The sequence below is a fragment of the Ornithorhynchus anatinus genome, chromosome 1 (assembly GCF_004115215.2).
Source record: "Ornithorhynchus anatinus isolate Pmale09 chromosome 1, mOrnAna1.pri.v4, whole genome shotgun sequence".
NCBI lineage: Eukaryota > Metazoa > Chordata > Mammalia > Monotremata > Ornithorhynchidae > Ornithorhynchus > Ornithorhynchus anatinus.
This window is the reverse complement of record NC_041728.1, coordinates 119,590,682-119,617,693: the sequence shown is the minus strand read 5'-3', so window position 1 is coordinate 119,617,693 and position 27,012 is coordinate 119,590,682. Positions and strand designations below refer to the sequence as shown.

Genomic DNA, 27,012 nt, shown 5'->3' with positions numbered 1-27,012 from the left:
ATACCTAGTATAGGGGAGGTGCCTGTTGCCACATACCCAGTGGCACTCAAAAGAATGCTCTTGGGTGGGTAACTATAAATCAGGGAAAAATAAATAAATCTTTATAACAAGGGGTACATATCTCTCCCTGCCTCCATTATTCCTTCAGTTCCCCTGTAACTTCTTGAATTGAATGGTAACAATAGAGGACTAGGTCCTTCTGGGCTGTACAGAGTTGAGCCCAGGAAAATTTTTCATTATGGAAGAGTGCTGCACCTCCAGTTCAGCTTCCCCACTGCCATTCTGGGAGGGAAGGCAGGATGCCAGACACCCATTTTCTCCTCTCTAATCTCCTCTCATCCATGAGAAGCTCAGAAAATGGCTGAAGAAGCCATTTCTATTTGCTGCAAAGGAGACTGTAACTGCCATACTTTATACTACTGCCTGCTCCCATTCCTCAGCCACCTCTTTTTTGTTTTTAATGGTATTTGCTAAAGCGTTTACCATGGGACAAACACCATTCTAAGTGCTGGGATGGAGCCAAATTCATCAGGCTGGACACGGTTCCTACCCTGTGCCTTTAAGCACCACGGCATTGTGAATAGAGCAAGGGCCTGGGAGTCAGAGGTCATGGGTTCTAATCACAGATCTACCACTTGCCTGCTCTGTGACCTTGGGCAAGTCACTTCACTTCTATGAACCTCAGTTACCTCATCTGTAAAATGGGGATTGAGATTGTGAGCCCCACATGGGACGAAGGACTGTATCCAAATATTTGATATTTATTTAATGTTACCTTCATAACCAGTGTGCACATTTTAAGCAAGCAAAACACAACAAAGCTGTACAAGATTTGCTTATATCCATCCCAGCACTTAGTACAGTTCCTGGCACATAGCACTTAAATACCGTAATTATTATTATTCTCATGCCTTTATCTACATTCTCACCACTGGCTTTAAAGCACTCAATCACCTTGCCCCCTCCTACCTCACCTCACTCCTCTCCTACAACCTAGCCTGCACACTTCGTTTCTCTAATGCTAAAATTCTCACTATACCTCGATCTCGTCTATCTCACCGCTGACCTCTCACTCTCATAATAATAATAATGATTTTGGTCATTGTTAGGCACCTATTATATGTCAGGTACTGTAACTGAGCGCTGGGGTGGATGCGAGCAAACTGGGTTGGACACAGTCTTTGTCCCCCATGAAGCTCACAGCTTTAATCCCCGTTTTACAGATGAGGTAACTGAGGCCACCGTCCTGCCTCTCCCTCTTCACATCCCACAGACAATGACTCTCCCCCTCTTCAAAGCCTTACTGAAAGGCACATCTCCTCCCAGAGGCCTTCCCTGACTAAGCCCTCCTTTGCTCCTCCCCAACTCCCTTCTGCATCACCCCAACTTACTCCCTTTATTCATCCCCACTCAGCCCCGCAGCACTTACGTACATATCTATAATTTCATTTATATTAATGGCCGTCTCCCCATCTAGACTCTAAACTCGTTGTGGGAAGGGACTGCATCTGTTATATTCTTCTCTCCCAAGTGCTTGGAACAGTGCTCTACACACAGTTAGCGCTCAATCAATATGATGGACTAACTGAAGGGGGAGAAAGTACAAACAAGGCTCCAGGTGGTGGCGGGGAGTGGCAGTTCCCCTGGTGCCAAACCCGCTTTAAGCAGCACGGACCTAGGTAGATAAGCATCTGAGTGTCTGGCTCATAGGTGGGAGTAGGGAGCTGATGGATGAAGAGGTGTAAAGCAGGGGAAATTTGATCAGGGTACACTAAACACTGGCATGTTAGAAATAAATGTGCAAGGTAGTGCATTTTTGAAAGCAATTTCCAATCCTGAATCAGACAATGGAGTTTTATTTATTCTTGGAAGACGGGATACCTAAAGAATTCTTTTTGCCTCTTATGAGAGCAGTCTCACACAAAAAAATAAAATAAAAAAACTAAAATGAAGGGCCAATATAGTGGAGAGTAATTCAGAGGCCTCTTTCCGATTATTCACAGACTCTGCCCATCAGTCCTGCTCAATTTATGCATTGCTTTCTGATCCTAAAACTTTAACACTTTATCTTACCTGACACGACAGAAGAAAGATTTCTCCTCCATGCATTCTTGGGAAGAAGATTCTAAAAGAAATAGAACAAAAACCACATTTCATTCATCACAAACTACACTACAGTTTTCGCTGTTTCCACTACGCTAACTATAAAGTGAACTCATGATTACACCTTTCTTTAGATGCTTACCCACTCCTCTGCAAATACTCAATGATGGCAATCTAGAAGGTGTAGTTGAGCTATAGAACACGCTAACATCATGAGGTGCCAAGAATTCCACAAATTTGGCATTGTGAAAGGTATCTCTCTTACAGTGAAGTACTGTTGCAGCCTGATCAGAGATGTACAAAATTTTTCCAGTCACCAAGGACACTGCCACTGCAAACATATCCTAAAAATTAATAAGATTAACATAGTGACAAAGTTCAATTAACATCCCGTGCCAATGCACCCAAAAGAGTACTATTCTAAAGGGAATGGAATGGCAAATTACACTCAAAACAAGAAGCAAAGGGGAGGAACAGAATATGTACATGGCTGCAAAAGCAGTTTTTAAAATAAAAGAGTTTTGTAATATTTACATGATAAACACATAAGAACTTATTCATGAAGTCAAAGTTATGGTTATTAATTATAATCCTCAAGTACAACTCAAGAAATCCTAAGGTGAAATGTCCTTTCAATTCCTAAATTAACAAGATTTTCTGTAGTATTTTTTATTTTTGATCAATCAACCAATGGCATTTATTGGGTGCTCACTATGTGCAGAGAATTGGTACTAAATGCTTGGGAAAGTACATTAATAATGGGTTGGTAGATGTGCTCTCTGCCCACAAAGGGCTTACAGTCTACGGAGGAGATGAGACATTAAAATAACTACAGCTAGGGATAATGGCAGAGTATAAGGATATTTAGAGAGTGCTTATGGGGTTGGGGTATCAGTGTGCCTAAGAGGTAGAGTGCACAGTTGATAACGATGAGTGGGTGAATAGGAGAAATGAGAACTTAGTCTGAGAAGGCCACTCGGAGATGTATTTTAGGAGGATTTTGAAGGTGGGGAGAGTGGTGGTCAGTTGGATATGAAGGAGGATGGCGTTCCAGGCCGAAGGGACGATGTGGGGAGGGGGACAGATGAGACGAGTTATCGAGAGCAGATTGGTGTTTGAGGAGCAGAGTGTGCAGACTAGGCTGTAGGAGATCAGAGAGTTAAGGGAAGCAAGCTGATTGCCTTAAAGCGGATGTTAAAGCTGATGCTTTCTGTCTGAGGTGGAGGTGGATGGGCAACCACTGGAGTTTTGAGGAGGGAAGATATATGAACTGAATGGTTTTTCAGAAAAATGATGCGGGAAGCAGAGAAATGCTCCAATTTTACAAATCACTTACTTCTCAAGAAATATTTCCTAGTATAAAAGTATACTGCCAGCAGTGGATCAGCAAACCCATTACAATCAAGCCAGTCTTCCAATTAATAGTCAAACTGTTTTTTAAAATTACTAAATTCAAAATAAATGACTGAAACTTACCACATTTTTCATTATGTATTCGGAAGTAATATTTTCAACTTCATCCACTGTGTAAGACGACACTTCGAGGGTGGAGGGATGGTTTTCATTTGACATTAACAACTGATAATAGTCTTCATTTGCTGAATGGGAGGAACAAAGCTTTCCTTACCACATGAAAACAAACGTCAGTGAAATTCAATGTGCTAGACAGCCATTAAACTTTTGAACAAATTGAAAGTGTTCTAATTTTAAAGTGTGCCAGAGTTTCTGAGCATCAACATCCTGCTACTCTCCAAGAAGGAAGAACTGACCATGGGAAGTTTTGGAGGGAAGGAATACGAAGCAAAGAAACAGCATGGCCTAGTGGACAGAGAATGGGCTTGGGAAACAGAAGGACCTGGGTTCTAATCCTGGCTCAACCACTTATCTTCCAGGTGACCTTGGACAAGTCACTTCACTTCTCTGTCTCAGTTATCTCATCTGTAAAATGAGGGATAAGACTGTGAGCCTCATGTGGGATGTGGACTCTGTCCAACCTAATAAGCTTGTACCTATCCCAGCGCTTAATACCATGCCTGGGACAAAGAAAGTGCTTAACAAATGCTATTTAAAAAAAAAAAAGAGGGCAGAACTGGATTGCCATAGACAGTTCTCTACTGGCTCTTTTGTCCGAGCTACCCTGCAGCCACAGCTCCTCTTGGCTAGGTCCTTGCCGGGGGGTAGCTTTTCCTGCCGAACTACAATAAGACATTCCATGAACTGGACGGCGCCAGCTGGAATCCTGGCTAGCGTGGAGACCACCATAGTGGCCTTTAAGGCAATTCCCCAGTGTGACATGGCACTAGGATGTGGCTACTAAGGCTATCCTATACAGGCGCTGCACAAAGAACCGTGGCCCACATTCCGCAATGAGCTGTGTCTCTGCCTGCCTATTTGTCAGGGGCATTATGCAGAACTCTAGTGCTAGAATCCATTCCTCTGTGCAGGTTCTCAGTCCTAGGATGGTATTCTTCATCATGGCCCACAACCTGCCTCCATCCATCTTCTCTCTGGCTTCCTCCTGGTGATGATGATGATGTCATTCTTAAAGGGATCAGAGCAATGGAGATTTGTGTAATGTCACTCCTGACCTCCTCATGGAATGCTCAGTACATCAGAAACTTTCACCACTCCCACTGCCAGCATGTATAACCCCTTTACGAATATACAAATACATACAGAAATATATAGATATGGTACAGTTAACAATCACTAGCTGGTAAATTTGGGGTATTAAAAAAACCATCTGCTTTAGCCCTTTGATTCTCACCCCATCCCCTAGTAAAAACTGCGGTATTTGCTAAGCGTTTACTATGTGCAAAGCACTGTTCTAAGCAGTGGGGGATACAAGGTGATCAGGCTGTCCCACGTGTGGTTCACAGTTTTAATCCCCATTTGACAGATGAGGTAATTGAGGCACAGAGAAGTTAAGTGACTTGCCCAAGGTCACACAGCTGTCTAGCAGTGGAGCCAGGATTAGCACCCGTGACCTCTGACTCCCAGGCCTGCGTTCTTTCCACTGAGCCACACTGCTTCTCTACTTATGCACAGTACTTATGCACACCTCCATCTGTAATATATTTTAATGTCTATGTACTCTATTTTAGTGTATTCTCCCAAGCACTTTGTACAGTGCTCTTCACACAGAAGGCACCAAATATATGCCAATGACTGATTAACTGCACCAATAAGGATCACACAAGAAAAGTGAACAGTTAGATCTTTCTTCTTCAGATTAACAAAATCAATTACCCAATCACTCAGATGTAACACATTTTGTTCTTTGATTCAAAATATCACATTGTGATTTCAGAGACTATTTCTGTGTAGTTTTTTTAGTGCCCCGCAGCCTAAATGGATAAATACCTTTCACTTGTTTAATGCTTCTAAGTGCGTATTTCAATGTTGCTAAAGTGCTGGATTTGCCTTTAGTCTTCTTGTCAGGAGGGAGGTGAACTTTCAGTTCCTTCAATGTTTTTATCAATTCCTTTTGAGTTTTAGCCTTGGCCGACTGCTCACTGCTACAAAAAATAGAAAAATCAAATGTTAGGATTTACATTGGAAAAAAAGTTTTGTTCTTCTTAAAACACTCCTGTAGCTATATGATAGTTTGGAAGTTACGAAATGCCATTTTCACAAATATTCTGAAGACACCCTGCTCCTATAGCATCAATCTACTCTTTGTAACAATCTCATCCAACCCCCTCCCAACCCCTTGCCCACATCCTCTCTTCAGCCTGGTCTCCTTCTTCCTTCATATCCAACAGACCCCCACTCTCCCCACCTTCAAAATCCTCCTAAAATCACATCTTCTCAAAATGGCCTTGCCAAATTAGCTCTCAATATATGCAGACAGGTGTACTCCAGGCTATGGTCCTTAAAAATGTGGTTGTATTGTGGGCTATGTTTCCCATATATTTACCTGTTGTGAGTTAGGATGAATTTCAGAGCTAACCTTGAAGTGACAACTAAGCACCATGGGAAATTTTTCCCCTTTCCCTCTGCATCTAACCACAGGTCCTTGCCTCCTTGGTAAGATCAGTTGGGGAAGCCCTCCTTGAATCTATTTATTTGCTATTGTTTTAATGAGATGTTCTTCCCCTTGATCCTATTTATAGCCATTGTTCTTGTCTGTCTGTCTCCCCCGATCAGACTGTAAGCCCGTCCAAAGGCAGGGACTGTCTCTATCTGTTGCTGATTTGTACATTCCAAGCGCTTAGTATATTGTTCTGCACATAGTTAAGCGCTCAATAAATACTACTGAATGAATAATAATAATAATAATAATGATAGTATTTGTTAAGCACTTACTATGTGCTGGAATAAACAGAAGACAATCGGAGTGGACACTAAGTATAGGTAGTAAGGTGTAATCCCATTTTACAGATGAGGAAACTGAGGCACAAGTGTGAAGTGACTTGCCCAAAGGCACACAACAGATAATGGTGGAATAGGGATTAGAACCCAGGTCCTCTGACTCCCAAGCCTCTTTTCTACTCATTAAGGCCACATTGCAACCCTCTGAAACAGTCTGGTATGGATGAAAGTGAAGGATGAAGAAAATTGTTTAGTGGAGAGGTGCAGGGAAGTAACCAGAAGAAAATGGGCAGAAATTGGCAGATTGACTGAATGGAGCAGACAGAGACGATATCTAACAATTGAGGTTCAAGCCATTCATTCAGTCATATTTATTGAGTGCTTACTGTGTGCAGAGCACTGGATTAAGAAATAGGGAGAGTACAATATAACAATAAACAGACACATTCACACTCCCTGCCCACAACAATCCTACAGTCTAGAAAGGGGGAGGCAGACATTAATATACATAAATAAATTACAGATGTGTACAAAAGTGCTGTGGGGCTGGGAGGGGGGATGAATAAAGGAAGCAAGTCAGGTAACGCAGAAGGGAGTGGGAGAAAAGGAAGGGGGAGCTTTGTTAGGGAAGGCCTCTTGGAGATGTGACTTCAATAAGGCTTTGAGGGGAATCAGGGAGGGGGAAGAGTAACTGTCAGATTTGAGGAGAGAGGGCATTCCAGGCCAGCGATAGGATGTGGGGTAGGGGTCAGTGGCACAGGCGAGATCACTCACAGTGACAAAGTTAACATTAGAGGAGCGAAGTGTGCAGGCTTGGTTGGAGTAGGAGAGTAGCAAGGTGACGCAGGAGGGGGCAAGGTGATAGTGTGCTTTAAAACCAATGGTGAGGAGTTTCTGTATGATGAGAATGTGGATGGGCAACCACTGTAGTTTTTTGAGGAGTGGGGAACCATGTCCTGAACATTTTTGTAAATACAATAAGCCCTCAAAAAATCTCACTGAACTAATGGACTCGCAGACTACAGTCAGGGAACTGAACAAATAGACAAGGGCACAGAACAGGGAGGGGAAAAACCCAAGAACCCACAGGGCTTGGGAGACAAAGACACAAAGTGGTCGGGGTTTGGTATGCAACTCTTCCCCGTTGAGCCTTGGACCTGAACAGATCCAACCTAAAGATCAATCAGTCATATTTCTCAAGAGTTTACTGTGTGCAGAGCACTGTTCTACTCATTTGGGAGAGGACAATTTAACAGAGTTGGTAGACACTTTCCCTGGCCGCGAGTGATTCTAATCCCACTCTTGCCACTTGTCACCTTGTTACCTTGGGCAAGTCACTTAATTTCTCTGGCCTCAATTATCTAAATTGTAAAATGGGGATTAAGATTGTAAACCCCATGTGGGACAGGGACTGGGTCCAACCTGATTATCTTGTACCTACCCCAGGATTTAGTACAGTGTCTGGCACATACTAAGCACTTAAATGACATTAAAAAAAAGACAAAACAAAACAAAAAACCCCACAAGCTCAGTCTAGCAGGGAGGATATCACGGTTCTGACTTCTGTCCAGCCTGGACTCCTATTTCTTACTGAGAGGGATGAGGCAATCAAGACATTGGGAAAGCAAGCGGTTTTACACCTCACGGTTCCAATTTTGTGGGGAAAATGAACCCCATTACACTCATACACAGAGTTAGTGCCCTTGATCCAAATAAAATATGGTGAATCCCTGAAATAGGCTGTTATGAGGAATAGGCTGTTATGAGGTCTGGGAATGGGAGCCAGATTAGCCGGGAGTCTCTATTAGTGACGGACCAAATACAGTTCAATGGCTGAACAGAAATAAAGGCTAGTGATGAAGAATACTGACATTGGTGATGACACTTCATCAAAGAAGACTGCACAATTCCAAGTCTGGATAACTGACAGGATTGTGGTGTTTATGACAAAATCATCCAATTTAGGCTTAGTGACTTGTTTTTTCCAGTAATAAATACGCTCTTATAAGAACTTTAAACTTCCAAATTTGGGGAATTCTAACAAATTTTACCTGCATCCACTTGTAGACAGATTATGATCACAGTTGGCAATCATCAGTGTAAAAGCATTTGAACTACAAGGACAAGAAGCAAAGAGTACAAATTAGAGTATTCCCTCTCATACATACATATCAGGAGCTAATAATTACTGAGGGAGCATAACAGTTCAAGAAAATATGAACCTGTGCACAAATCAACCATTTCACAGATTTAACATTTATTAAAAAGCACCCAACTCTAGAGATCACTGCTATAAATGCTTTCTCACACAAATTTCTTGTATATCTGTATATGTAGACATTTACATGAAATTTTTAAACGAGTACATACATTAGAAAATTAAAAGTTCGGCAGAAATGATGTTTCTATTTTGATCACTGTGAACTACATAAGGGGAAAAAGTTCTACTGTTACACACAAAAACCATTTTGTGAGGTATTCTATTTACTTACTAATCAGAACAGACAGCAGCATCTCCAATGTCATAATTACTGTATTAGGCTGGTGTCAGGTACTCCTGAGACACTAAAAATATGTCTCATTAAAGACCATCAGAAATCAAAGCTATTGTGAACATGTATTGAATATTAAGGTGTGCTAGGGAATGAAGCCAGGGCATCTATGACACCATCCTGGGTACTGCTAATACTCCTTGCCTCTGTCACCTTTTTGGGTGTCCGGAGCAGTGGAAGAAGTGATGGGAATAAGGTGAGGAGGTGCCTGGGTCCACAATGCCACTCCACAGAACTTACCTCCAACCTAAAAAGAAACCAGAAATGGCACCAAAGAAACTTTAGTGAATTTTGCTGGCCATGTTTTCTTTACATTGTACACTCCTTTAGGTCAGGAGCTGTGTCTCACTTTAACTGCACTCTCCCAAACACTTAGAATAGTAATAAAAACTAGTGGTATGTGTTAAGCACTATGTGCTAAGGGCTACGCTAAGCACTGGGTAGACACAATCAGACCAGACTCAGTCCATGTGCCACATGTAGCTTAATGTCAGAGAGGGGAGGGAGAACAGGCACTTAGTCCCAATTTGACCAATGAGGAAAGAGAGGTGGGGAGAACTCAAGTGACTTGACCAAAGGCACATGGCAGGTAAGTAGCCTAGGTGGGCTACTTGATTCCTACTATGCCTCTTGATTCCCACTATGCCACACTGCTTAGAATGGCCCTCTCCCCACAGAAGGCAATCAAGCAATCCAGTTGATTGATTTCCCCAAATCTCTTGCTGTTGTCTCTCCTTTGCTCTGCCTGGGATACCGCTCTGGGCTGCAGAGAGGCTCCCTGGAGCCTCTGTGACCTTCATTGACCTTCCTTCCTTATTCTCCAGCTGGCAGTGTGGTGTGGAAGCCTGGGGGAGAGCGGCAAACTAGGCAGCAGGTAAATCTGGCCCTCCCCGGGCAGGATAAAAGGGAAGAGATGATTTTGGGTGGGCCCTGGTTCTACGAATTCTAGTGGAGCCAGGGCCCTCCGGGCCCTACTCTTTGAATGGAAAATTTCTGGATCTTTACATTAAAAAACACTGTTTTCAAAGCACTTGGGTGAAATAATACATTTGAAAAATCTGGAGACTTTCCATTAAAAAGCTAAATTTCATCAAAAACAAATTACCTTTCAAGAATAAAAACAATACCTTTTGTGACTGTCCAAAGTTTCAACCAGCATTGCTGAATCTTTTCCATTTTCATCAGATTCGTTTCCATGAGAATCACGCCCACTGAAATAGTTTTCATTTGCTTCATTTCCACTAAAATCATTGCCACTCGATCCACTACTCATTTCAATATCTTCTTGAAGAGCATCCTGATTTTGCCTGGGTTTCATTTGGTCATCAATGGCCAGGTTACTAGGGTCATGAGAGAGTTCTGCATATCCATTCATTTTGACGATCTCAATTTAGCTGGCACGCTGTGGGAGAAACATTGTTTTTCAAAAGTTCGTTAAGGTGTTGAGGTATCTCCTTTAGCTCATGTACAATCTCAGGATTAAGTACAACATATTTCAATGAATTGAATGGGAAAAATTGAAAGAGAATCCCAAGTCTGTATTCACAGCTGTATTCTTACACAAGATTTGCCTTCTCAAATATGTTGTGGTCTTTAAGAAAAGGAAAACATAGCCAAGTCACCTTAAAATATTGCCTCTTGAATCTCCCAATTACAAGAGGAGGACCTCACAATTTAAAAGCAAATATCAACCCGTGCTTGGGGCTTTACAATCTTAATATAAAAATTAAGGACGTTAATAAATGTTAATTCTGTTGACTGTATTTAACATAAACTTCCTTTTTAATATTACTTAATTCAATTCAGTTTCAGAAGAAATGCATATTCCAAATTTTATTCTGAGTTTTCCACCCCAAAACCCTTTAGCTGCTTTCTCAAGTCAATCAATCAATAGAATTTACTGAGTGCTTCCTGTATGCACAGCACTGTACTAAGCACCTGGGAGAGAGTACAGTACATCGGAGTTGGCAGACATGTTCCCTGCCCACAAAGAGCTTACTGTCTAGAGGGGTAGACAAACATTAAAATAAATTAAAGATATGAATATACATACTGTAGGGTTGAAGGATGGGTGACTATCAAGTTCTTAAAGAGTACAGATCCAAGTGCAAGGGCAATGCAGAAGATAGAGGGAGTTAGGGATATGAGGACTTAGTTGGAGAAGGCCTCTTGAAGATATGACTTCAATAAGACTTTGAAGGTGGTTAGAGTTGGGTTTTTTGTATTTTTTTTAATGGCATTTAAGCACTTACTACATGTCTGACACTGTATTAAGCACTGAGGTAGATACAAGATAATCAGGATGGACACAATCTATGTCCCACATAGGGTTCACTATCTCAACCTCCATTTCACAGATGAGGTAACTGAGGCAAGAGAAATCAAGTGACTTGCTCAAGGTCACAAAGCAGACAAGTGGCAGGGCCAGAATTAGGACCCAGATCATCTGGCTCCCAGGCCCTCGTTCTATCCACTAGGCCATGCTGTGTCACTGATCCTAACTCAATACAGGTACGTCTATGGGAAACATATGCACAATACAAGCACATTTTTAAGGCTCATATCATGGAATACACCTGTATTCAGAATATTGTGAAGGGTGTTGGGGTCAGGGGTTGTCAGAGAACTGGTGGAATGAAGAAGCAGGATGTAGACACCTGAGGGGGGGAGAAGCAGCATGGCGCAGTGGAAAGAGCACGGGCTTTGGAGTCAGGGCTCATGAGTTCGAATCCCAGCTCTGCCACTTGTCGGCTGTGTGACTGTGGGCAAGTCACTTAACTTCTCTGTGCCTCAGTTCCCTCATCTGTAAAATGGGGATTAAGACTGTGAGCCCCACGTGGGACAACCTGATTCCCCTATGTCTACCCCAGCGCTTAGAACAGTGCTCGGCACATAGTAAGCGCTTAACAAATACCAACATTATAATTTGAGGGTGCCATGAGATCAGGGGGTTGTTTTTTTTTTAGGATGGGGGACACTTAAGTATGTTTGAAAGCAATGGGGATGAAGGCATTGGAAAGTGAACAGCTGAAATTGGTGGTCAGGGAGGGAAGAAGGGAGGGAGAAAATCTTTTAATAAGGTTTGAAGGGATGGGGTTGGAAGTACAGGTGGAGGGGGTAGATTTTGAGAGGAGATGGGAGGTCTCTTAAGACATTGCTGGGAAAGAGGGATGAGCCAAAGAAGAGGCAGGAAGAGGAAGGTGCTGGAGAGAAGCAGGGGAGAATTTAGGGAGATCACACCTGACAGTTTCAATTTTATCAATAAAGTATGTGGCCAGGTCATTAAGGTCAAGAAAATGGGGAGGGGAAGAGGGAGGAAAGGGAGACAAGGTTTGAGGAGGAGGTTAAATGTCTAAAACAGCTGTGGCCAGTGGGCATCAGAATCAGTAAGGATGGAGAAATAATGACTCCGGGCAGATGAGAGGTCAGAATGATGATGAATTTTAGATGGATGTCAACCTCATGTCTGGATTTCCTGCCAGCAGCTCTGTGCAGCTCGTTTGTGCCCAGGAGCAGAGGAAGCAGACTATCAAGGTGATCCAGGGCTGGGGATGAGCGGTATGAGATTGGGGAAAAAAGAGGGGACCGAGGGAGTTTAGTTTAGTGGAGAAGATGCTGTTGAGGATTGTTAATTTGTGCATTAAGAGAAGGTTGTTTGGGTATGGAGACCAAATGTGGCATGTTGACTTGAGAAAACTGGAGTGGGTCAAAAGATCGGAGAAGGAACAGGACTGATTTGCAGGGACGGGTTATTTGGGAGAGAAGGCAGATGAGGAGGTTGTGGTGTTCCTATAACTATTACGGTCTCAGCTTAATCGACTGTACAATGGAGACATCTCTCACAGTATTGTGTGAAGATAAGGTTAATGTAGTTCCTAACAATGACAGTGCATTTTATATGACTAAATTGAATCTATTTCTATACTTATACATCTTACTTTCCTTGTGAAATTGAAAAATGATTTTTAAGATTTTTTCCCTCAAGTTAATATGCTTTCCCAGCATTGGAAAAGTGAAGTATGAAATTAAAGAGCATTCAGGACCACAAAACTAAGTTTTGTCCCCGATAGGCAACAGTTTCCTCTAAATATAATATACTGAACATATAAGCAGCATCACTTAGTGAAAAGAGCACGGGCTTGGGAATCTGAGGACCTGAGTTCTAATCCCAGCTCTGCCACCTGTCAACTGTGTGACTTTAGGCAAGTCACAATTTCTCTGTGCCTCAGTTACCTCATCTGTAAAATGGGGATTAAGACTGTGAGCCCACATGGAACAACCTAATAAGCCGGTATCTATCCCAGCTCTTAGAATAGTGCTTGGCACATAGTAAACACTTAACAAATGCCATCATTATATTATTATAAGCACTTGAAGAAGAAAAAGTAGTCTCCTGAATTTTTCCCAAGAGAAAAAGCTTACACAAAATTAAAACTAGGATTTGGACCAAGTACTTTGCAAGATGTTTTCTTTCAAAAATTGTATATTTAAAAAAACCCAAAAATAGTAAGGAAGGAGACAGGATGGAAAGGAGAAAATGGAGACAAAATTATTCACTGTGGAAGATGTAGCTAAATGAAATCATTCTGTACAAATGTGTGCTTGACAACTGGAAATTTGATTGTCACTTTTTTTGGTTTCAGGTTCTTGGAAACAACACTTTTTCTTATTTAAACATGTATGTCTGAGACCGTTTAATAATTGGAAAAGCAAAGGGGGATTTGGATTGGCAGTTATATTTCTTTGCAAGTAAATTCCTAAAGTTGAAAATCAATGTGCTTCAGGAATTTTTTTTTTCCTGAAATCATTAATAAAAGGATTTTCCTACTTTAAAATACGGTCTGGGCTGCACAATCTTATCAATTCAACTCAGAGACAGTCAGTGGATATAGAATTGTACCCTGTATTCCATCAAGAAGAAAATTCAGGCCAACAAACCTGAGTGAAAAAGTTACTAGTGCAGAAGACTTCTGAAGTAGCTCAATGACTTAAGATGATCTGGATCTCACAATATGCATAAAATAGCGTAAATCCAATAAGCAAGGGGGTAAGCTAGTAGCCAGAGGCAGAAAATTTAACTTCTCAGTTCAACCAGGCTGCCGTCGATTAGACTGTAAGTCCGTCAAATGGCAGGGACTGTCTCTATCTGTTGCCGACTTGTTCATTCCAAGCGCTTAGTACAGTGCTCTGCACATAGTAAGCGCTCAATAAATACTATTGAATGAATGACTGCAACCAAGAGATATTCTGAAGCTGTTCCCTTGCAGCACAAATTTGATTGGCTCAGTTGGGGAAGACTTCAAAGGCTTCTAAGGGCTGAACCCTCTAAATTCAGGCAAATTTTGGCCATAAAAATTGAGATTTTTGAGGGGGAGAGAGAGAGAGATGCTGGCTGTTAGTATGGCTAACCCCTGAACTAGCTAGAGTATCGCTAACTACTCTAGCAGTTTTTTTGGTAAAAAGTAGCTGCTCTTACTAATACCCTAGTCTGTCTTAAGTAACCGAAATACTAAAAAACTCCATTGTCACTTTTCATACAGTTTCTTATCCACACAATTTCAATAAGATTTGCAGCAAGCAGTGAGCTATTTAGCTACTTTAGCTATTTGGTCAGTTTATTTTTATTTATTAGCCACAGTAAACGTTGAACTCACACATTTTTCAGATGAGTGTCATTTGTCAAAGAGAATTTGGGGAAACAGACCCCATTAAATAACCCCAGGTTATCAGAAACAGTCAATATATTTGAGCGCTTACTATATGCCAAGCACTGTACTAAGCAATTGGGAGCATACAACAACATAAACACATTCCCTGGCCACAACGAGTTATATCATAGTCCTTTTCCTAAATTTCAAAATTTAGGCATTACAGAAAATTTAGTAATAAAGCTATAGCAAAACCCAAAATCAAATATGGAGTACAATATTCACAATCTTCAGAAAGCTGCACAAAGAAAGCTGTTTGATGAACCAGAAACTACGTCTTCTTTGTGTAGTATGCGTCTAACAATTCAGGCATGATTTTTTCCAGTGGTTCTGTATCCAAGTTAAAATTCAATCAATCAATGGTATTTATTGAGGGCTTATGTGCAGAGCACTGTACTAAGTGCTTGGGAGAGCACAATACAAAAGAGTTAGGAGATGTGGTCCCTGCCCATAAGAAACTTACAGCCTAGAAGGGATGACAGTCATTAATATAATTTGTGGATACATATATAAGTGCTTTGGGGGTGAGGGTGAGTTGAATACTAAATGGCCAAAGAGTATGGAACCAAGTGCAAACACGATATAGGAGGGAACGAGAGAGCTGGGGAAAAGCAGGCTTAATTGGGGAAGGCCACTTGGAGGAGATGTGACCACTCCAGCCACTCTAATTCATAGTGTACCAATGTGAGAGAGCTTTACTTTTAGAAACTATTTCAAATAGAATGCTAAGTGGCATGGCCAACAGAAAGAGCACAGGCCTGAGAGTCATAGGGGCTGGGTTCTAATACCTGCTCCCCCAGTTAGACTGTAATCCTCCCCCGATAAGACTGTAAGCCTCCCTCGATTAGACTGTAAGCCCGTCAATAGGCAGCGATTGTCGCTATCTGTTGCTGAATTGTACATTCCAAGCCCTTAGTACAGTGCCCTGCACATAGTAAGCGCTCAATAAATACTATTGAATGAATGAATGAACCTGCTCTGACCTTGAGCAAATCATTTAACTTCTCTGTGCCTCAGCTTCCTCCTCTGTAAAATGGGGATTCCATATTTGTTCTCCCTTCCACTTAGATTGTGAGCCCCATGTAGATTGTGTCTAATTTGATTGTTTTATATCATGTCTATCTCTTTGCCGACCCCTTGCCCATGTCCCTAAGAAATAGGAATCAAAAACCAAGAAAACCCCAAATAAGCCAAAGCATCCTGGAGATTTTACTACAACATTATCTGGAAAAAAAGTGAACCAAATAAATATAACAGAACATCTCACTACTCTTGAACTTTGCTCTTCATATTATCAATCAATGGTATTTATTGAGTGCTTACAGTGTGTGACAAGCACTAAGGCTTGGGAAGTAAAATACAAAAGAGTAGGTAGAGAATGATCGCTGTCCACTTGGAGTTTACAGACTAGAGGGTGGAGACAGATTTTAAAATAAATTCCAGATGACTATATACATAAGTGCTGTGGGACTCTGGGAGCAAAATGCTTAAGGGATCATTGACACTGTTTACAGTTTGTGCACAAGGCAATTTATGAGTAAACATTGCTAGGTTGGAACTGTCTTGCATTGCCTTTTCCCATCATGTACGCATACATCAGCGGCATCACCCTTGAATATAAGAATAAACTATACTGTCCAATGAGTTCATTCATTCATTTCAATCACATTTATTGAGTGATTACGGAGTGCACAGCACCGTACTAAGCACTTGGGAAAGCACAATGATAAACAGTGACATTCCCTGCCCATAATGAGTTTGCGGTCTGGGGGGGGGGGGGGAATATGAGTTCTGCCAAGATGCATGCATTGTATTGTACATTTTGGATGGAATACTGTTGTGGGATTCCCACAAGGCATGCCTATCTAGCTCCAGCACACAGTAAGCACTCAATAAATGCCACTGACTAATGAGGTTTCAAAAGAAAAGCCATGAGCTAGTGGAAAGAGCATAGGCATAGGAGTCAGAGCTGGGTTCTAATCCCTCCTCTGCCACCTGCCTGTTGGGTGACCTTGGGCACGTCACAACATCTCCATGCCTCACTTTTCCTCAACTGTAAAATGGGGATTCAGTAGACTGTGAGCACTCTGTGGACAGGGGCTTGGGTCCCACCCCATTACCTTGTACCTAACCCAGCATTTAGAACAGTACTGGACACATATTAAAAAAAAACAAAAAAAACCCCACAACTTTGCTCAAGCCCGTGGTATCCGGTGCAGTGTGAGTTATTGTGAATGTGAAGTACTTTTGGCACAATTAGTTATTTCCCAATTCTGAGATTGTTACTGTCACAGTCTTTTAGAGACGAATCTAAAAAGCATACCTCAATCACAGCGCTTTGATTTAAAATCAAGAGCAAAACATTTCCTGAAGTCGGGGAATAGCTACTGCTAAAAGGAGGTCATCTAGATATTAACCCGTGACTGCATGTTGGAACAAACATGTAATCTGCATTAATGAATCAATGAAAATACATTTTAAAAATTTATTCATTCAATCATATTTATTGAGAGTTTACTGAGTGCAGAGCACTATACTAAGCGTTTGGAAAGTACAGTTTGGCAACAGATAGAGACATTCCCTACCCAACAACGGGCTCACAGTCTAGAAGGGATTTAAAAATTTACTGTTTAAGAAAAGGAATGATAATTTGAGGGACCAAACCTCCTCCAAAAAAACAAATCCCTTTTGTAGTCTTCTAAACTGGAAATGTATACCAGAAAAAAGTTTGAGCTGATGAACTGGTGGAAGCACTTACCTCAGAAACCTTCAGTTTCGGTGGAGTACCATTTGCTCCTTGTTCAGAACTAAGAACTGTTCAGAGGAAGTTGTCAAACTGATTTGAAGGACTAGTCGAAACAAACAGCTGGTTGACTGGCTAAGAAGGATCAAGCTGCCCAAAAGCATTCCTCTTAGTCATTCTGTCATTATCTTATGAGAAGAATACCACCCAGTGGCATAAAAGATGCAAGACAGAACAATGACCAGAGAAGTATAGGGAGGAACGTTGCCCAAGTTAGCAGTGCTTTACTTCCATCTGTTCATCTCTGACAGAATAATTGAGCAGAATCCTTCCTATCAGTCTAGACAGTGTAACTAGACAGCAATGATTTTCTGAGGCAAATTAAAGGAAAAATGGATGATCCGCCTTGAGTCACTGATTCAAAATTGCCTACTTCAATTACGAAGTTTTTCCTAAGAAGTGAGAAACTGCACGGTGTAGTGAATAGAGCACAGGCCTGGGAGTCAGAAGGTTGTGGGTCCTAATCCCGGCTCCGCCACTTGTCTGTGTGACTTTGGGTGAGTCACTTCACTTCTTCTGTGCCTCAGTCACATCACCTGCAAAACGGGGAGTAAGACTGTGAGCCCCATGTGGGACACGGACTGTGTCCAACCTGATTATTTTTTATCTACCTAAGAGCTTAGAACGGTACTTGATATGTAGTAAGTGCTTATATAGCATCATTATTATTATTAATTTAAATATATGCAACTAAGTGCTGAGGGGTTGGGGCAAAATGCCCAAAGGTCACAAATCCAAGTGCACAGACAACACAAAAGAGAAGGAACTGGGGAAAAGAGAGCTTAACTGAGGAAGGCTGATTGCAGGATAGAAGTTAAAAGACTTTTACCTGAAACAGACTTTCAACTCTTCTCTGTGCTGGTTTCCTAGATACTTTCACACTTTTGTTTAGTTACATAAAAATGAGACTAATTGTTTGCCAGCTTGTTTCTTTGGACAGAATGTGAAAGGATTAACACTTTTTTGCTTGAAAAGAGTGCTCTAAGACAGTCTATGAAGGGAACTATAAAATATCTATTATAGGGTGGCTGAAGCAGCGTGGCTCAGGGGAAAGAGCCCGAGCTTGGGAGTCAGAGGTCATGGGTTCGAATCCCACTCCACCACTTGTCAGCTGTGTGACAGTGGGCAAGTCACTTAACTTCTCGGGGCCTAAGTTCCCTCATCTGTAAAATGGGGATTAACTGTGAGCCTCACGTGGGACAACTTGATTACCCTGTATATACCTCAGCGCTTAGAACAGTGCTCTGCATATAGTAAGCGCTTAAATACCAGCATTATTATTATTAAATTGGGTGGCTGGGGGAAAGGAGAAGTATATGCACTACAGAATAGATTATTTTAATGGTGCCCTGTTCCCATTTAAGTTTTCATTAAGAATTACAACGGTAAGAACAGTTATCAGAAACATTTTGTACATAAGCTTGAAAATCCCATCTGTCCCGGAGTTCTCCCAAATCAATTCACTTATTCCCCCCATAGCTTCCACCGCCAAATAATGGCATCCTCTTCTTCTTTCTCTACTTTGTAAGCACAGGATTCTAAGCTATTTTCATTTTGCAGTCCAGAATCTAGCACATTGTTACTACTTTATAAACCTGACAAAATTCTTAAGCATGGGAGCAAGCCTAGCTTTGTTTTTATTTTCTTTGTCAGATGTTCTTCTAATATTTCAGAAAAAAGGTTTTTGTTTAATATTCCCAAATGCCTATTTACCAATAAACCTCTAGTTTAACAACAAACCGATATGGGAGTTAACGAACCTTAAACTTCAATTCAAATTTTCTGAAGCACTGCAACTGCATGTCAATTTGGGTAGCGCCTACTGCATATTCCTCAAACTACTTTCAATTTATATTTTTATGCAGTTTTCTTATTTCTACAGAGGATATGTTTATAATTCACCTCTCATATGTAAGCTATTTATCCCTCAAAAAGAGTTTGTAAAGCTCCATTTCTGTTTATAGGCATCATAGCCCCAAAAGAAATCATGGCAAAAGAGAATCTTAAGGAGACTGACATCTTACTGATTTGAAAAATTGGCTGGACAATAAAAAGCTTTACAAAATCAAAAATGTACACTTTTTCTACCCCCACACAGAAGCCTCACTTTCAGGGAGTTGCTCAGGAAGAGGTCACCTCCTGCTATGACCTTTAATTTCAAATACTTCTGAATTACAGTAAACTTTGAATTATTCAGCTGCTGTTTATCCATGTTCAAGATTACCTGTGCCAACATTTCAGAAATCAGTCAATGGTACTTACTGAGTGACTATTGTGTGGAGGCTACTGTGTTAAGCACCTGGACAAGAACAGCAGGCATTCAGGATATTGCCCCTGCATAATAAACTGTGGTATTTAAGCACTTACCATGTGTCAAGGACTGAACTGATCCCTGGTTTAGATATGAGATCATCAGGTCAGACCTGTCCCTATTCCACAAGGGACTCACAGTCTAAAAGGGAGGAAGAGAAGGTTGATTTGAATCCCAGCTTTTTACAGATGAGGACAAGTAGGTAGAGAGAATAAGCGATTTGCCCAAGGTCACCCGACAACACATGGTGCACCTGAGATTCCAACTCAGTTCCTCTGACTCCCAGGCCTTTGCTCTTTCCTCGAGGCCACCCTGCTAAACACTGTATTCCAAGATATTTAATAATAATAATAATAATGTTGGTATTTGTTAAGCGCTATGTGCAGAGCACTGGTTCTAAGCACTGGGGGAGATACAGGGCAATCAGGTTATCCCACATGAGGTTACAGTCTTAATCCCCATTTTACAGATGAAGTAACTGAGGCACTGAGAAGTTAAGTGACTTGCCCACAGTCACACAGCTGACACGTGGCAGAGCCGGGATTCAAACCCATTACCTCTGACTCCTAAGTCTGGGCTCTTTCCACTGAGCCACGCTGCTTCTCATAAAAACATGAGTGACCATTTTTAATAATTTAGAAACCTACAGGAATTGTAGATTGCAAGGTGCTATCGATCACTGTTATGGGAAAAGTGAGTGAGAAGTACATTTTCTGCAATAGAAGTGCAACCCATGACAATATTTCTTTCCACCTCCTACCCATCTCAAGATAGAGACTTTGGGGTGGGGGGGAGGGTGGAGAGGAGGAGGGGCTGGGGAAAGCAAGCCAACGTGGGGACAAAATGAGAAGCCATAATCAGCTGGCGAGCTTGACTTGGGATGGGCAACTCATGGCAAAATCTTTCTATTTCATTCAGTTTCATTTACTGAGCCCTTACTTGTGGAGGACTGTACTAAGCACTTGAGAGAGTACAATACAACAATAAAGAGACCCGTTCAACTTGGGCACTCTGGAGCAACAGGAATCCTCCCCCCTGACCGCCCAAGCTTCCGTCACATTCGTCCGTCCACCCTCACTGGGTAGCGTGAGTGTGTGGGGGGAACCTTTGCTGGGACGAACACTATGGGTAAACTGAATCAGTTTGTTCTCAGACTGATTGGCTTATACTGTAAGTGTCAAGATGAGTGGAAAGCAAAAACAAATTACGTTGCCATAACCAAGAAGTTGGAAGCCTATAAACAAGCTTACGGAAGGACGCTCGATGACCTCGAGAACAGGGCAGTTTGGCAGTAAACAGTTCTCCACGTTCAAGAGGGGAAGACTGAAATCATCAACTTCTGGTTAAGATGTAGAGTTGAGTTACATCAACAAGCAGAAGACTGTGGAGAGATCAGTGTATATGGAGTCTGACCAGGGCACGGTTGAAGGGTTTCACCAGAAATCAGCATATTGCAAAGCTGACTTGGGACTAAAATATGCCAGGCAGACCAGATGTTTTCCACAACCTAGAGTTGAAGAAGTCAATCTACAGGCATATCCCAGAATACAGTCAGAATTTCTTCTTGGCAAACATGAATGCACTGAAAATAGTATATGACTTAGTAGTAGTAATAGCATTTACTAAGCTCTTATTATGTGCAGAGCAATGTCCTATGTGCTGGAAAAGAATACTCAGATGAAAATTAGACATGGTCCCGATCCCTTGGTGGGGAGCGGTGGTACACAATCTAATTAAATTTAATAATCATGTTAAATTGGGATTCATTCCTAAACTTCTGGGAAACTAATATAAAGTTCCTCTTTGTACTATATACTGTTGAATTAAGCATTACACTATTGTTTAATAGTTGTTCAAGGGATTCCACGGACAATAACAATGATGATGATGACTGGGTTATTTGTTAAGCACTTCCTAAGTATCAAACACTGTACTGAGGGCTCGGTTAGATACAGTATAGTCAGGTCAGATGCAGTCCCTGTCCCTCACCAGGCTCACGGTCTAAAGATAAAAGAGAGAACATGTACTGAAATTCCATTTTACAGATGAGGAAACTGGGGCACAGAGAAATTAAATGACTTGCCCAAGGTGACACAGCAGGCAAGGGTCAGAGCTGCAATTAAAACCACAACGCCCATTCCCAAATTAGCTAAATGAGGAGTTGGAGTAGGATAATGAATAGTTGCAGCAGACTGAAAAAGTAGTAGCTTCTTTTGTAACTGAGGTAAGGTTTTTCAATTTGAGTGAAGTATTTGCTCAGTTTAGAATGAAGAACAGCCTTCTCGTCTTCCGGTATCAGGCCAACTTCTGAACACCCATTTCAACTCCTCTCTCCATCCAGGCCTTAAACCATTTTTTATAAAACGGAAGCAGCATGGTTTAGTCAGAAGGACTCGGGTTCTAATCCTGGCTCCGCCACATGACTGCTGTGTGTCCTTGGGCAAATCACTTCACTGGGCCTCACTTACCTCTTCTGTAAAATGGGAATTAAGAGTGTGAGCCCCATTAGGGACAGGGAGTGTGTCCAAACTGATTAGCTTGTATCTACCCTAGGGTTTAGAAAAGTGTTTGGCACCTAGTAAACTCTTCACAAGTACCATAATTATTATTATCACTTCCCTTTAACATAGATGCAAGACTTATTAAACCCCAAATCTTTGTTGATGGTGAAGGGTCCATAATGGTTTCACGGGTTTTGGCATTAAATAGTAACAATAATAAAAATAATTGTGGTACTTGTTAAGTGCTTACTGTGTTCCAAGTTGTACTAAGCACTGTACAAGCAAATCAGGTTGGACCCAGTCCCTGTGCCACATGGGGCTCACAGTCTCAATCCTCATTTTGCAAATGAGGGAACTGAGGAGCAGAGAAGTGTAGTGACTTGCCCAAGGTCACACAGCAGACAAATGGCAGAGGCAGGATTCGAAACCCCAGCTAATGGGATTAGAAGTGGTGAAATTAGGATTAGAGAAGCAGCGTGATTTAGTAGAAAGACCATGGGTTTGGGAGTCAGAGGACATGGGTTTTAATCCTGATTCTGCCATTTGTCTGCTGTGTGACCTTGGGTGACCAATTAGCTGTTCTGTGCCTCAGTTACCTCACCTGTAAAATGGGGATTAAGACTGTGAGCCCCATGTGGGACAACCTGATTATCTTGTATCTACCCCAGCAGTTAGAACAGTGTTCAGCATATAGTAAATTTTTTGCCCATCTACTTGTTTTGTTTTGTGGTCTGTCTCCCACTTTCGAGACTGTGAGCTCGTTGTTGGGTACGGATTGTCTCTATTTGTTGCCAAATTGTACTTTCCAAGCACTTAGTACAGTGCTCTGCATGCAGTAAGCGCTCAATAAATATGATAAAAGAAACAAAAAAACAAAAAAAAACCTATGACCTGCTGATTCCTAGGCCCAGGCCCTATCCACTACACGATGGCATCTGGCAAGAGGCACTGGACTGTCGAGGTGTCAAACCCTAACATGGAATCTCTGCGTTGTCTGGGTCATGGGGTGGCTGTAACCTGGGGTTTGCCTGTACTGTCTGAATGACTCCCCAGATGGAAACTACACTACGGCATCATCGCTGACTGTAGATGGAGTGAACCTCAAGGCCTGCACACAATCATCAGATGATTTCAAAAAGCCATCATCAAAGAGTTTCGATCTAATCAATAGGGTTTATTATGCACTTACCGTGTGTGGGGCACTGAAAGTGCTTGGGAAAGCGGCCTAATGGATAGAGCACAGGCATGGGAGTCAGAAGGACTTGGGTTCTAATCCCGGCTCTGCCACTTGTCCACTGTTTGATCTTGGGCAAGTCACTTCACTTCTCTGTGCCTCCGTTCCCTCATCTGTAAAATGGGGATTAAGACTCCAAGTCCATGTGGGACTGTGCCAACCCGATTAGCTTGTAACAATAACTATCCCAGTGCTTAGTACACTGCCGGGCACATGGTAAGCGCTTAATGAGATTCATAAATATATATATACATATATATTATATATAAAATGAAGCTGGTGGACATGATCCCTGCCCAGGAGGAGCTTAGAGTCTATCAGGAGAAGACAGACATTAAAAAGTAGTAGGGTATAAGGGTAGAGAATCAGTTTGGCTTAGTGGACAGAGCCAGGGCCTGGAAGTCTGAAGGTCATGGGTTCTAATCCCGGCTCCACCGTGCCTGTATGACCTTGGGCAAGTCATTTCACTTCTCCGGGCCTCGGTTACTTCATCTGTAAAATGGGGATTAATGTGGGCCATGGAGTGTAACCAACCCGACTACTCTGTATCTACCCCAGTGCTTAAAACAGTCCTTGGCACATAGTAAGCAGTTAACAAGTACCATAATTATTATTACTGTTCATTCATTCAATCGTATTTGAGAGCTTAGTGGGCACAGAGCACTGTACTAAGTGCTTGGAAAGTACAATTCAGCAATAGAGAGAGACAATTCCTGCCCATGCCAGGTTTACAGTCTAAAAGGTACCCAAGGGCTATGGGGCTGGAGTGAATATTTAAGTGCTTAAGGGGTACACAGTCAAATGCAGAGGTGACACAGAAGGGAGGGCGATGAGATTATATTATAAAATATAATGGTATTTGTTAAGCGCTTACTATGTGCCAGGCACTGTACTAAGCGCTGGGGTAGATACAAGCAAATCAGGTGGGACACAGTCCCTGTCCCACATGAGGCCCACAGTCTCAATCCCCATTTTACAGATGAGGGAACTGAGGCACAGAGAAGTGAAGTGACTTGCCCAAGGTCACAAAGCAGACATGTGGCAGAGCTGGGATTAGAACCCATGACCTTCTGACTCCCAGTTCCGTGCTCCATCCACTACACCATGCTGCTTCTTCGCGGAAGGCCTCTTGAAGGAGATATGATTTTAGGAGGGGAAAGTGGTAGACTGTTGGATATAAAGGGGACGGATTTCAAGTTTCACAACCTCACTGTGGAAAACAAATTTCTAGTGGATCAAATATAAAACATTGGGTCCTAAGCAGGAGCAATTAGTACGAGCCTTTGCACAGAGAAAGGGCTCAATGAATACCATTTATTGATTGGTGTTTGAAAACAAAGAGTAAGTGGCCAGTTACAAATTCTCAAAGGAACATGTGTCAGTTCTTAGTTGAAGCAACAGGAGGACCTTTAAGATGAAACTGATGAATGTCAGCAAGGTGTAGATGCTCCTTTACTTGAGGATTTCCCAAACCTACTTACCTGTCGATTCAACCAGAGGAGAATTGATGGATCATGCAGTTTTCAACGACTGGCTGTACCTTAAATTCATGCCACAAAGTCAGCACATTTGCTGCCAGAATACGCTGTGGCAACATGACAATGCCCTTTCTCATCAGTATGCAAAAGAGCGACTGTCTGTGGATGGAAACAGCCTTGATGTGACCCCAGGATCGAGGTATAATTAACCGCCCAAAACATCAGTATCAGGGGATTTGCTTCAGTACGATGCAGCTTCAGGACTTTCTTAGAGAATTTTTCTAACCTGGATGCTATCATGGCGTGCGATCTTGTGGCCAGGGAATGTGTCTACCAACTCTGTTGTAGTGTACTTTCCCAAACACTTAGTTCACTGCTCCGCACACAGTAACAGCTCGAAAAATAATGACTGTATGACTGGTTGCAGAAGAAGGTGGAACAAAATTCAGCTGATTCAAGCTTAAAGTTCTGCCCAAACCCGCTGAAAAGCCTGGATTTGCTGAAGTTGATTTCACTGACATGTGTTGTTAATCTGAAGGGCAGCAAAATGTGCTCCAATGGCTGCATGTAGATGATGGTATCCAAGATGAGGACATGGGAGATAACAGTCCACATCCAGGAGCCTAAGAACGTCATGCCTTTGGACAGAGAATTATATGTGAATGAATTGATTCAGAGATCACACCTAAACTTGGGCCCGGAAGATATGGAAATTCAATGGATAAAACATTAATTTCAAGATCCATCACTTTCAACAGAAATTTATCTAAAAAAGCACGAAAGCTGAGATTCTAAATTTCACGAGATTGGGCCAGGTCATAAAAAAAAAAATTAAGCTACCATTTCAGCATGCTAACACTTAACCATAGCCTCAACAATGAGACATACTATAAAATAAATCATATCTCCACATTCCTTACCTGCTATTGTATAAAAGGTTGGCATAAGTGTACATCAGGTTCTCTCCCAGCTATCAGCATAAAGCCTGAAGTAGCTAGGTCCAGAAACTTTCAAATGCACTTAAACATTTTGCCTCCTCTTCTTCGTGTCCATTATATATTCGGCACATCTCTAAAACTACAAGAATATAAAAGAAACATGCAGCTCCAGGCCCTGGTTTCCCCTAATTGTAATCTCCATTTTCACCAGCTTTGTTTGAAAAGAGCGGAATGTTGAGGAAGGGCTATTCACTGACAGGTTAGTCCTCAAGAAAGAAATCATACCAAGAAAGGCTGTGATTTCAATCATAACCTGTACACAGTGGAAGCACCCTCCTTGGAAACAGAGAAGCAGCGTGGCCTAATGGATAGAGCACACACCTGGGAGTCAGGAGTACCTGAGTCTAATCTCCACTTCACCACTTGTCTGCTGGGTAACCTTGGGAAAGTCGCTTAACTTCTCTGTGGCTCAGTTACCTCATCTGTAAAATGGGGACTGAGACTGTGAGCCCCGTGTGGGACATGGGCTGTGTTCAACCTCATTTGCTTGGTTCTACCCCAGCGTTTAGTTCCGTGCCTGGCACATAGTAAGCACTTAAATACCATTGAAAAAATAACACATACACATAAGGAGCAAGTCTTGGGTGTTAAACAGGATATGTGCGCTGTGCTCCTTTCCATGACTGGACATTAGAAGTATGCCTTAGTTGGTGACAAATAGTTTGCATGCTGGTCCAGTCACTGGGAGAATTTTCCCCCTTCAGGGGCCACATAGGGGATTTACTGACATGGATTTCCATATCAGAAGAAATGTGTGGTGATTCTATGGCTTCAAGACTTAGGTTTAACTTTTAATGCTTATCTGCAAAAGCTTGCCAACTGTGACTATACCTTTTGTTCAGCCTCACTGGCTGCTTTAGGGATCTTGTATATGGCTGGAGGGGTGAGTCAAGAAACTAAACTGAAAGAAAAATCTATCCATTTGAAAAAAGGAGATATGGCAATCTGTAAGAGCACTGTTGAATACAACCACTGCAAAACTGAAAGATGAACTTCACAGATTTTCACCA

General features: G+C 41.9%; 1 protein-coding gene across 5 annotated transcripts in view; it reads right to left on the bottom strand.

The window, feature by feature from the left end:
- PER2 (period circadian regulator 2) overlaps nucleotides 1-27,012 on the bottom strand; it is a 74,149-nt gene that overhangs the window by 29,148 nt on the left and 17,989 nt on the right. The window contains exons 3-9 of one of the 5 annotated variants that reach the window (XM_039912790.1): nucleotides 10,097-10,371; nucleotides 9,210-9,216; nucleotides 8,469-8,531; nucleotides 5,467-5,621; nucleotides 3,580-3,701; nucleotides 2,246-2,447; nucleotides 2,074-2,125 (exon numbers count right to left, since the gene is read on the bottom strand). In XM_039912790.1, the coding sequence (XP_039768724.1) occupies nucleotides 2,074-2,125; nucleotides 2,246-2,447; nucleotides 3,580-3,701; nucleotides 5,467-5,621; nucleotides 8,469-8,531; nucleotides 9,210-9,216; nucleotides 10,097-10,220 (725 nt within the window). In that variant the 5' untranslated portion in view covers nucleotides 10,221-10,371. Of the gene's footprint in view, nucleotides 1-2,073; nucleotides 2,126-2,245; nucleotides 2,448-3,579; nucleotides 3,702-5,466; nucleotides 5,622-8,468; nucleotides 8,532-9,122; nucleotides 9,217-10,096; nucleotides 10,372-17,435; nucleotides 17,931-25,924; nucleotides 26,082-27,012 lie in introns of those variants that run through there. The other 4 variants (XM_007671721.4, XM_007671722.4, XM_016228260.3 and 1 more) reach the window with 4 other exon arrangements.